Source organism: Pan paniscus, chromosome 13, assembly GCF_029289425.2.
Source record: "Pan paniscus chromosome 13, NHGRI_mPanPan1-v2.0_pri, whole genome shotgun sequence".
In the NCBI taxonomy this organism is placed as follows: Eukaryota; Metazoa; Chordata; class Mammalia; order Primates; family Hominidae; genus Pan; species Pan paniscus.
In genome coordinates this window covers 130,513,239-130,526,250 of record NC_073262.2, presented here as the reverse complement: position 1 = coordinate 130,526,250, position 13,012 = coordinate 130,513,239, and the positions used below count along the sequence as shown (strand labels likewise).

The window sequence follows — 13,012 nt, the reverse complement described above, 5'->3', positions numbered from 1 at the left end:
GTGCTATTATATGCTGAATTGTGTCCTTTTAAAATTCATATGTTGAAGTCCTAATTCACAATATCTCAGAATGTAATATATATATAATATATAATCATGTATAATTATATATGTATACATGTGTATATATACACATGTGTTTATATATATGTGTATATATGTATATACACATATATGTGTATATATACACGTGTATATATGCATATATACACGTGTATATATGCATATATACACATATGTAGTATATATACACATATATGTATGTGTATACATATATATATAACTATACATGATTCTTAAATATATGCAAGCATAGTATAGTTTCATCCATTGCCAAAAACATGATGAGACATAGTATAGCTTCATATACAATTGTCAAGGATATGGCTCAAAAAATAGTATAAGCTTACTTAGGTTGTCAGAGAGATAATGCAGATATAGGGCGGTGTTATACGTTATCAGGGAGATGACACATAGCATAGTGTCATACAAGACATCAGGGTCTCATGGATGATTGGATGCAGAAAAAAAGTATCTGGGTGATGACACATAATTTTGTGTCATATGAAGATACCATGGATTTGACACAGATATATTGTAATGTCACAGGTGCTTATCATGAAAATGAAGCAGACATATTGCAGCATCATAAATAGTAGTCAGGGAAATGACGCAAAAATATTGTATGATCATACCCTGTTTTCCAAATGGCATGGACATAGTGTAGTATCATATTTGTAGGTCCTGGAGATTAATTGTAGCCTAGTGTAATAAATGGTTATTATGAATATGATGCCGAAATAGTATAAAGTAACATATAGCATCTTATGGGGTTGTTAAAGGGGTGATATAGTAATAATATAACATCATACATCATTGTCCAATACATTTCAAATAATGTAACACCACATATGGCTGTCTAGAATATGAGGGGTGTGTGTGTGTGTGTGTGTGTGTGTGTTCATCAACGAATATATTCATCAAGAAGATGGGGTCTCACTCTGTCACTCAGACTGGAGAATAGTGGCATAATCATAGTTCGCTGTAACCTTGAACTCCTGGGCTCAAGTTATTTTCCTCAGCTTACTGAGTAGTTAGGTCTACAGGTGCATGCCACCACACCTGGCTAATTTTTGTTTTAGTTAGCTAATTTTTGTTTAATTTTGTAGAGATGGGGTCTCACTATGTTGCCCAGGCTCGTCTCAAACTCCTGGCCTCAAGTGATCCTCCAACCTTGGCCTCCCGAAGTGTTGAAATAACAGGCATGAGCCACCACACCTGGCCATGATGCATATATTATATAGCATCATACATGATCATCAAGGAAATTGTCATAGTACAACATCATATATGACTATCAAAGAATAAGGTAGGCATAACACATGTTTTAGGATACCTCAGAAACATCACGATGTTGTATTTGGTTGTCAGGGAGATGATGCAGATATAGTATAATGTCATATGTGGGTAACAGGATATACACACACAGTGTGGCATTGTGATGGTTAATTTTATGTGTCAACTTGACTGTGTTAAGGGATACCCACGTGGCTGGTAAAACATTGTTTCTGGGTGTGTCTGTGAGGATGTTAGACTGAGTAAATAAGAGCCACCCTCACCAATGTGGGCAGGCATCATCCAATCCATTGAGGACCCAGATACAACAAAAGGTGGAGGAAGGATGAAATTCTCTCTTCTGGAGCTGGGACATCCATCTTTTCTGGCCCTCGGTCATCGAGCTTCTGGTTCTCAGATCCCCAGACTCCAAGACTGACACCAGTGCCCTCCTCAGTTCTCTCAAGTTTTTGGCCCCAGACTAAAAGTTACACCATTGGTCCCCCCAAGTTTTTAGGTTTTCAGACTTACACTGAATTATACCACTGACTTTCCTGATTCTCCAGCTTGCAGATGGCATATGGCAAGACTTCTCAGCCTTCATATATAAATATGTGTGTGTGTATACTTATATAATATTGGTTATATACTATATATATATGTGTGTGTGTATTTATATACTATTGGTTATATACTATATATAGTATAAACAGAATTATATATATAGTATATATAGTGTAATACATATAAATATATAATATATGAAAATGTACAAATATATAATATAAAAAATACATAAAATTATATATAGTATAAAACAGAACCAATAGGAGACAGACAGATAGATAGATAGATAGATAGATAGATAGATAGATAGATAGATAATATCACCACCTTTCTAAAAGTGGTGATGTGATATAGTGGACCCTGCAGACATGTTGGTCAGGGCAATGAGGTATAAATACTATAGCATCATACATGGATTTCTAAGAAATACTAAGATATGGAATAGTATCATATATGGTTATAAATAATTGGATAAAGATACAGTATAGTATCATACATTATTATAAAGAGGATAAAAACAGTGTAAATTAAACATAGTCAGACACATGACATAGATACAATATAGCATCATATGTGGTCATCAGATAGATAACATAGACTTGGTGTAGCTTCACACATGGTCATCAGGTAGATGGTATCGATGTAGTTTAGCATCATCTGTATCTTCAGGAAGATGACACATAGTTCATACTTCAAATTCTATGCCTCACAGAATAGCATCACGCATGGTATGTGATGTCATGATATGACATAGACTTAGTATAGCATCACATATGCTTGCCAAGGAGACACAGGATGATGGAGACAAAGTATAGTACCATGTGGTTATCAAGGATATGGTGTAGACATAGTTTAGTGTAAAATAGGAAATTGTCAGGGAGATAATGTAGAAATTGTATAGTGTTAACACATGTTTTTCAGGAATATGCTGCAGACATAGAGTAGCATCATAAATACTTGCCAGGGAAATAGTGCAGACACAATGAATCATCACATATGTTTGTCAAAGAGATGACACATAATATAACATCATATATGGTTGTCATGGGAATGACTTGTTGTTCAGCATCATAAAATGTTATCCAGGACATGATGCATGCATAGTACACCAATACAGATGGTCGTCACTGAGATAATAAAAACATCATATAGCATTGCATGTGGCTTCAACGAGATGACGTGGACAGAGTGTTAGTATCATACATATTTGTCAGCAAGATGATCATGGTTTTGCATCATATATGATTATCAAGGATATGATGCAGATATGGCCCAGCATCAAATGTGGTTTTAAAGGAGTAGATGAAAACACAGTATAGCATAATATGCAACTTTCAACAAGATGATGCAGACATAGTGTAGAAATAAACATGATCCTTAGGCGATAAGACAGACACAATATCATGTCACATGTGAGCAACAGAGAGATGACAGATATAGTGTAGTGTCACATGTGACTGTCACAGGATTGAAGCACACCTAGGATAGCACCATATATGGTTATCAATAAGATGACACATAGTGTAGAATCACAGTGGTAATCAAAGAGACAGTGTATAGCATAGCATCATGTATGCTTATCACAAAGATGCAGTAGACATAGCGGAACAGCACATGTGGTTATAGTAAAGGAGATTATAGCACCATTGATGGTAATTAAGTTGACAAGGCCAACATAGGGTAACATCATACGTAATCATCAGGGAAGCTGGGCACGGTGGCTCACGCCTGTAATCCCAGCATTTTGGGAGGCCAAGGCAGGTGGATCATCTGAGGTCAGGAGTTCGAGACCAGCCTGGCCAACATGGAGAAACCCCGTCTCTACTAAAAATACAAAAATTAGCCAGTCGTGGTGGTTCATGCCTGTATTCCCAGCTACTCAGGAGGCTGAGGCAGGAAAATTACTTGAGCCTGGGAGGCGGAGGTTGCGTTGAGCCGAGATCGCACCACTGCACTGCAGCCTGGGCAACAGAGTGAGACTCCGTCTCAAAATAATAATAATAATAAAAATCAGGGAGATGACCCAGAATATAGCATCATATACAGATACTAAGATGATGACAAAGACCTCATATACCTCATTATGTAGGAGGTGACACAGACATTGCATAACATTACATGTGGTTATCAGGTATATGATATAGACACACTATTGTGCCATACATGGTCACGATAGAGATGAGACATGGTTTTTTATCATAGCTGGTCATCAAAGAAATGACCCACAGTGTAGAATTATGCATGGTTATCAAGCAAAGCATAAATCTCTCCAAAAATTAAAAGAATGAACAGATCACCTACCATCGGCTGAAGCAGTTGCAATAAGCTTTCCAGTGTAATTAAAGCAGCTGTCTAGTATTTCATCATCATGGCCTGTTAAGGTTGCCACACATTTTCCATTTGTAGCATCCCACAGCTACAATTAAAAGAACAAAAAACAAAAAAAAAAAGACTATGACTTTCTGTCTGAAGTGTGAAGATGGCCAGTGGTCTTCACGACATGCTTATGGCTGGTTAAATAACTGTGCAAAAATCACTTGTGTAATTCATGCATGTTCAGTTAGATTTACTTTGATTCATGACCAGAGACCACAGCCAACCATCAAGCAAGGCACACTCTAGTCACAGAGAAAACCAAAGTCAGACATTTAGAATCTGCCACTACATTAAAGAAAGAAAAAATATCTCAACGTGTATGCTTTACTGGTTGGTGAAGAGTTGTGCTCTTTTTATAGGAAGGACATCAAATGATTAGGAGCTTGATATAAAACTACAATGTCAGAAAATGGAAAATACATTATAAGATTATATTTGTTACATAAACAAATGATAATTCCATAGTATAATCTCTTAGTAACCATTTTTTAAGTATAGAAACTTAGGGACAAGGAAACACTGTGTTTGAGGCTCCTTGAGGGTCACTCTACTAATTGAAGTTCTATAAATGAACAGTGGGATATTAAATAAAAATAAAATGCCTTCTCAAATAAGATATTTAATATACTTGAAGAAATTCAAATTGCTTTACTACATCACAATTCCTTCAAATTTGGAAAATCCAAAACTAGAAATTTTAAAAATTACCAACTATTTTTTGTAAATTAATATCTTAATTTTATATCATCTTTGAAATCTGTTAATGTTACAATGGATATCTGACACAGTAAAGAGTATAGACACAATATAAAGCAAAGATATTTATTTATTTTGCTCACCATGCAGGTTTTGTCCATAGAGCCAGTTAATATTAGAGAGCAATCCCAATTGAATGAGGCACTGCTAATCTCAGCACAATGACCAATTAAGATATTTACCTTCCTACAACACAAAAATAATTAAAACTAGTGAAAGATATCTTACTTCAGTATATGCACATGAATAATGAGGCCAAGCCCATCTGTGTAAGCTAATCTAAAATTTGGTTTTTACAAAATAATATATTTGATGACAAATATGGCTCTACTATTGCTCAAAAAGAAGCTACCAATAATTTCATTTCAGCCGGGCATGGTGGCTCACGCTTGTAACCCCAGCACTCTGTGAGGCCGAGGCGGGTGGATCCACGAGATCAAGAGATAGAGACCATCCTGGCTAACACAGTGAAGCCCCGTCTCTACTAAAAATACAAAAAATTAGCCGGGCATGGTGGCGGGCGCCTGTAGTCCCTGCTACTTGGGAGGCTGACACAGGAGAATGGTGTGAACCCGGGAGGCGGAGCTTGCAGTGAGCCGAGATCACACCACTGCACTCCAGCCTGGGCAACAGAGCGAGACTCCGTCTCAAAAACTAACTAACTAAATAAATAATTTCATTTCAACAAAAATGTACTTAGATTTTAAACTATCAAAATAATGCTACTTAAGGCAACATTTCAAAAAGACATGGGTAACAAATAGTAAAGGCCGTAAGAAGTAGTCTTACACCGGATGAGTGCACCCCTGGTTGTTCAGAAACTACACATCAAGTAACTGAAAGGTCCTTCTTCCTCTATCATTTCTTGTTGCATACATCTTGGTTGGCACCCCTGATAATTAGCCCCTCTATTAAATCACAGACAAATCCAAGAGTAGAGTTTTCCAACACAAATATGCTAATTTAGTTAACTTCCTAGCAACTAGGACCAAAAATCATTAGGAAGGAAATTGAAGTTCTTGCACTAAATTAATTTGGGAAATTAACTAAGAGTTTTTATTTATACATGATATTCATGCCTAACATAATGACAAGCCATTGAAATCTGATTATCCATGGAATAAATAATAGCTATATAACCAGACTATTGCTAACATTCTCCTTTTATGTTGCTGTTTGTCATTATTTGCTCAGAATTCAAAGAATGCACATATTTTGTGAATCAGAAATATCATTAAAGAATGAATTAATTTACATTTTCAATACGTCCTATTTTTATGGAATCCAAAGCAGAGTTAATAGATAGTAGCTTAAACTAAAAAATAACAGAGGGTTTTCTGAACCCCCTGATCCAGGTTAAAACAATTCTTAAGAACTAAGAATTACCTTCCAGTATCAGCGTCCCACACTACAACTGTATGATCAAAAGACCCCGTGATGATTCTGTCTCCTGAGGTGTTAAATGACAAGGAGATTATTTCGGCAGAATGTCCCTAGAAAAAGAGCAGATACTGTCAAGTATACCTGCAGATAAAACAATTTCTGCAAGCGTACAATATCATAGTCTAAAAGGAAATGCTGGAGAAGGCCGAGCTCTAGGAACGGAGGTCAGGGGTTGGCTGGGGTGAGGATGGGGAGTGTCTGCACGTGGGCACAGGGTTCTTTTTGGGGTGATGGAAAGGTTTGAAAACTAGGTTTTGGTAATGGCTGCACAATTCTGTGAGTTTACTAAAAATTAGTGACTTACACACAGCTAGTTCATTTAACTTAATAATATTGATTAAAAACAAAAGAAAGAGGTTGTATTTGGGGAAACTAGAGGACATCCTTTACACTGCCTTGGAAACACTACAGAGCAGGGGATGCCATGGGCAAATAACACATGGTGTGCAAAAGTGAACAGTGTATGAAATAAAACTAATTACTTTTAAAAAGGAAATTATTAGGATAACTTGACATGAAATCGATTGATAAATTCCTGCCTTTGGCCTGACTTTCAGCTGGTTACTGTCTAGTGTTAGTGAATCAAACTGTAAGATAATGGGAAGAAACCACTCTCCACAGCAGATTCTGGAACTCTGATAAGGGGATCCTGGTTGGAGTACATATATCCCTTGATTCCTTCATTATTTTAGTAAATTAACATAAGTATATTTTTAAATAATACAAAGAATTAGAAAAGTTGAATTATAACTTGATTTTTCTGATTGATTTCAAAGGACAAAATGAAATGTAGTTGAATATTCGAATTCTAAGTACGCAAAACAAATTCACTCTCTGGCGCAGATAGGTGTGCCAAGCAGGACCCCTCCCATTGAGTGCTCTTAGGCACGTCTGTAAAAGGAGTCATTTTAGTTGAAAGTGCGGCATTAATGGGGGCCTTTCCCTGCACATTTGCCTGAAAGAAGAGATAGTAATGATTTAAAAACAAAAACAAAAACTGAGAACAGAAAGAGTATACTTACACTAATAATGCTAGATACTCAGATTTAAGAAAGAAAAGCCATTACTGTTATTTTAAAATGGTGATTTTTTTTCTTCTGCAGTCCATGTTTTAACTTGCTTAGAAAAAGCTTTCTGAGGAAACAAATCATGTTTTTTAAAATGTATTTATAATTTTGAAAGGACAAGGAAACTGAATTTCCCATCCGGTTGTTCCTGCTGATTACAACATAGGGTCACTCTAGTTTTGTTGCGGTGACTTGGGCTGGGGTGGGAGGAAGGGGAGGGTGGGAGGAAGGGGAGAGTGACAGATGGCGGGGAGGTGCTGGGCACATGGTGGTGACACACAAGAGCATGCCCCACAGCACTCACTCTGTAGGCAGAGCCCTTTGGCCTTTTCCCCTCTGGTCACTTGCCCCTCTGTCATTTCAGACTTTCTGATACAGGATGGCTGAAAGACCAGCGGGCAGAGGAGAGTGTGCTCACAGTCATTGCTCTAAGGATTCTCTTGTCATGGTTCTCCAGTTCTGCCTCTTCCAAAAGTGCCAGCCTCCACCTGCTTTCCTTTTAGCCAGAGAGATGGTGATGGGTTCTAAGATATAGTTTATGTGTTTTGCAGACTAAAGTTAGTCAAAATAAAAAGCTCCTTGGACTTCCCCAGCACCTCCACCCAAGTCTTTTGGAATAGCCAGGAAACCAGTAGGGACACTCTTTCACCACTAAAATTTGAAAACCAGCAACTCAACAACCTCCAACTTAGAGCTCATTTTGTAACAAAAACACAAATAAGAATGAACACAAATAACAGGCTTATTAACATTATTGACATACTCTTAAGGTGTAAACTTCCTCGCCATTCTGAATGTCCCACAATTTGGCTGTTGTGTCCATACTTCCAGTCGCCACCAATGTGCTTTGAGGGTTAAATGATAAACACACCTAAATTACATAAAATGGGAGAAATTTTAGGAAGACAGAGTTTCAAAGTGTTAATTATACACAGAAAATCTTCCAGATGCAATTACCTTACCAGATTCCGTCTAATTCTTTGTACAAAACCCCACGTATGTGTGACCTGCTACCCCCAGGTTGAGTCCTTCAGAGTCCTCCTCTTGAAAAGAGGCTGCTTGTTCTCCCACAGCACCCAGCTAAGGCTTGGAGGGGCACTAGTTCCCTTTGCCACTTCCAGACCACAGAAGAACGAGAACAAAAGTGAAGCCCACCTCCTTTAAGATCCGTGCTATATGGCTCTCCTTCTCCTTGCTGCTGTCACCACAGTCCTTCCAATCACAGCCCCTCACTCATCAAGAGACTACTGACTTGTAGTCTCAATGCCAAGTCTTAGGTGGCCTTCACGTGGGCAATCCATCCAGTTCCCCCAGACTCATGCCCCGGACAACTCTTCAGTAGTCTCTCCCATGGCCACACCATGGACCTTAGTATTATCTTCTCTAGAAGATTCACCACCAATTCACCAATCCAGGGTCAAAATTTCCCTTCCCACTCCCCTCCCCCAGAAGATCTTTCATCTCATTGAGACATCTGCCTTTTCTCCTGGTCCATCCTCCCCATTCAACTGACACCCCAGAAGCATCACTCCTCCCAGTATCCTCGACACTGTTAGTCCCTATCTATCTGATGCACCTTCCGTACCAACTCCTAACATTAACTTTTATCAGGCAAGGATTTTATCCAACCACCTGCCTCTCTGCCTCATCACCCAGCCAAGGTAGCTTAAGAGAACAGCACAGAAAGTTACTAGTATTGCTCTTTCATGCCTCTGTCCTCAGTAGAGTCCTCAGCACTGTTCCCTACTTTGTTTAAGATGCCTCTGGCTCTATACATTCTCCCATTCCCCACTCCTGCCTCTACTTCCATCCTCACCCCTCCTCAACAGACAACCTGGCCTCCTACCACTTCCCTGAGAAAACTCTCCTGTCAGGTAGGAACTTCCTGATCTTACTTTCCTTCCGTTCAGTCTCGGATGCAGAGGGATCCTTCCACCCATTCTAAGAACCCCTTCCCTGTACACCTAGGGGAGATGCACCCACTAACTTTTCCTTCCCTGTAGACTAGATCCTTTTTAGTGGCCTGTAAATATGTTTGAGTAAATCCTCCCTTGATCTTATGTACCCCTCTTAGCAACTCTTCTTCCTCCTTTACAACCAAATTTCTTGGGAAACAGTCTACCATCATTTTTGTCCATCTTCTGCTCACTCTTCAACTCTTCTGAAACCACTCTGGCTAAATGCCCAATCCAGGTTTGGTCAGTCATCCCGCTTAACCTCCCTGACATCTGCAGCACTGAATCCTTTGTTCTCTAGTTTCCCTCCCTTTCTTCTTGTTTTGCTTTTTTCTTTTTGTATCATTTGAAGTTCTCTCTTCTCCATCCTCCCAAGATTCTGTCAGTCCCTCTCCATACTCTATATTTTCCTCTGGGCAATTTCAATTGCTCACTGGTTTCTACTGCCACCCAGATGCCAGTGACTCATGCATCCAAGTCTCTTTCCCAGACCTCACTGCTCAGTTCCAGTCCCAAAGAGCCAACTGTTAAATGGATGCCTCTGTTTGGCTATCACACAGGCAGCTTATATCAATCTAAGACACGAAAGTCATATAGATGCAAACCTGCTCCTCTTTTATGCACAGAATTGGTGAATGGCACTGCCCATCATGCAAACACAAAATCAGGGAATCCATCCTGGGTTCCCCTTTTCTTTTATGCCTCATAACTACTTAGTAACCAAGTTCTACTCACATTCTCTTCATCTATCTTTACAACAGGTCTTCATCATTTTTTCACCTGGATTTCAGCAAGATCCCCAACTGGCCGATAACTCGGATTTTACCACCCTCCCATTTCTTTTTCACAGTGCCACAGAAATAATCGTTCCAAAGAGCACAGCTGATCATACCATCTCCTAGCCAAAAAGTCTCAACAGTGTGGCATTACCTACAAAATAAAATCCAATTCCTTAGCATAGTATATAACCTCCTGCATACTATGGCCCTTGCTTGCCTCTCCTACTTTAATTGCTCACACCCTGTGACCTGAATTTGAATGGGCTATAGGTGTGCCAAGGCATGGACACTTTTAACTCAGGCAGCTGGGCAGCAGCAGGAATCCTTGCCTATCACCTCTGGCCATGCACAGCAGGCAGCTCCCTTCAGTGTGCTGCAAATCCACATTCACATATTCTGCACATGCCATCACATGGAGGGTCAGGAAGTTCTGCTCTGATCACACAGAGCCACCTGAGTTTCAGGCACACATCACTGTTGCATGCCTCTTCTCAGCATTTTCCAGGGCTGCTCGGTCTGCCTGGAATGCACATGCCACCCCTCTGGGAAGTCTTTCCTGAACAACTTTCCTTGGCTCAGGAGGCCACACTGCTCCCTCTGTGTCCACACTGAAATCCCCATCCACTTCTGACACAACACTTCTTTGAACTTATCCATTGACACTTTTACTCCTTCTATTGAATTGTAAGAATTGTGTCTGATTCTCTCAGATACCCTAAGCATGTAGGCCAGGGCTCCACACATAGTCAATATTTAATAAATATTTATTAGATGGATGTTGTTGACTGTGAAAAAGATGAATGTCTCCCTAGGAATTATATCTAAAGAAAATATTCCCCAAAATCTAAAGGAGTGTGGAAAAATGGTCACACTCTAAGGACACACATTATGTTTTTCTTTGACTTTGGGCAAGTTATTTAAGCTTTCAATGCCTCAGTACCCTACTCTGTAAAATGGGAAAATACCTTCCTCTTAGGGTTGCTATGAGGCACAACTAAGCTAATACCTGTCTATGTAAAGGGGCTTAGGACAGTGCCTCTCAAACAGCAAGTGCTGTCAAAGGGTCAGTTATGTTTCACTGCAGGATTTCCAGTCACTAGCAAAGTAACTTCAACATAGCATGAGTTCTTTATGGATGAATATACCATGAATTTTTAGGATGAGTGTAAATAAATTTTACTTCTAAAATAAGCAGCTTGTTTTTGTTCCTGTTTTAAGGTGTACATAAATAAGCAGAATACAGGACCCTTTCCCATCTCCAGGTACTTTTCTTATCCTCAAGACATATTTCCAAGCATTTCACAGTCTGTTCTAGGTATCTTGTTCCTAAGTTCCAGGGGTGGGTGTGGGTACTAGCACTTGAACACTGATGGCAGATCGGCTGTCAACAACTATTCACAAAAGCTGTCGCCACTGTGGCTTGCTTTTCCTCCCTCCACCCCTGTATGTTCTTGTTTGCTCTTTCTGGTTCACAGCAGGTATCTTTTTTTCCAGTGAATATTGAGGTTAAAGGACCTGTCACTCTTTGTTATCAATTTCCTCTCTTCATCTACTAATAGTTATTAGCACATTATTTTTATGTCTCTGTTCAATTCAAAAAGTACTGAGCTATATTTCCCTACTGACAGTTACGGGAGAGGTGGTTATATTTTGTTTCCTGCTTTAGCCTTTTCTCTCTTTGACCCTCAAAAGTCTCTATTATTTTTATACTACTACTGCATTGGTAAAGTGAGTACCTTCTATTTGTAGATTCTCTTTTGGTATTATCCACTTAAGAGTAACTTCAAAGTACAACAAAGTTAGTGAGTTAAATATCTAAAGAATCATTCTACCTAATGAAGGCCAGAAATGGAGGGAAAGGTGTGATCCCCATTAACAGACCAAAACATAACTTGGGGATTTGTTAAAATCAGATCAATTTTTCCTTATTTAAATCTTTGATTAAAACCATTTAAGGTATTACTAATCATTAGGAGCAGCAGCCTGTTTATTTTTAAAAGCTATCATCTGTTCTTATGGAATGCCAATTATTGCACTAATTGTTATCAGATATGTCTCAGAATTGGTCAAGGACAAGGGCTTCCCAATAGTGAAAGCTGTTTCGAGTATCAGACTATTTAGGCAAATTTGAGCTCTAATGATATACAGAGAACAATCAGCCTAAATATTTAAATATTTCACATAGTAGTTTAAAAATTATTTTAAAAACTGTTTTCATAACTTAATTGACCCTCATTGAGTCAGTACTTTAAAGAAAAGCCAATTAAAAAGTAAGATTGGTTATTATATTTATAAATTTATCATATTACGTGTCTACTTAGTCAATGTAGGATACAGTTCTTTACAGAATCTGCAAGATATTAACTAGAGTAATTTTTAAATTGTATTGGTACCACCATATAAATATAGGCAGACTAAAAACATGGGGTAGAATTTGAAAATTAATTATAAAAGTAGCCCCACTACTTTTATAATAGAATCCTAAAAAGAAACAGCAACATAAAATATAATAATAAGGCCAGGTGCAGTGGGTCCCGCCTGTAATCTCAGCACTTTGGGAAGCCGAGGCGGGTGGATCACGAGGTCAAGAGACTGAGACCATCCTGGCTAATACGGTGAAACCCCATCTCTACTAAAAATACAAAAAATTAGCGGGGCATGGTGGCGGGCGCCTGTAGTCCCAGCTACTCGGGAGGCTGAGGCAGGAGAATGGCATGAACCCAGGAGGCGGAGC

At 38.8% G+C, this 13,012-nt stretch overlaps 1 protein-coding gene across 2 annotated transcripts in view; it reads right to left on the bottom strand.

The window, feature by feature from the left end:
- The window catches only part of DAW1 (dynein assembly factor with WD repeats 1), a 58,149-nt gene that overhangs the window by 12,794 nt on the left and 32,343 nt on the right, over positions 1–13,012 (bottom strand). For both annotated transcript variants that reach the window (XR_008624603.2, XM_003821837.7), the window contains exons 7-10: positions 8,308–8,415; positions 6,421–6,527; positions 5,118–5,220; positions 4,204–4,318 (exon numbers count right to left, since the gene is read on the bottom strand). Coding sequence is in view for 1 of the 2 variants with exons in the window: in XM_003821837.7 (XP_003821885.1) it covers positions 4,204–4,318; positions 5,118–5,220; positions 6,421–6,527; positions 8,308–8,415 (433 nt within the window). In the remaining variant the exon portion in view is untranslated. The remainder of the gene's footprint in view (positions 1–4,203; positions 4,319–5,117; positions 5,221–6,420; positions 6,528–8,307; positions 8,416–13,012) is intronic.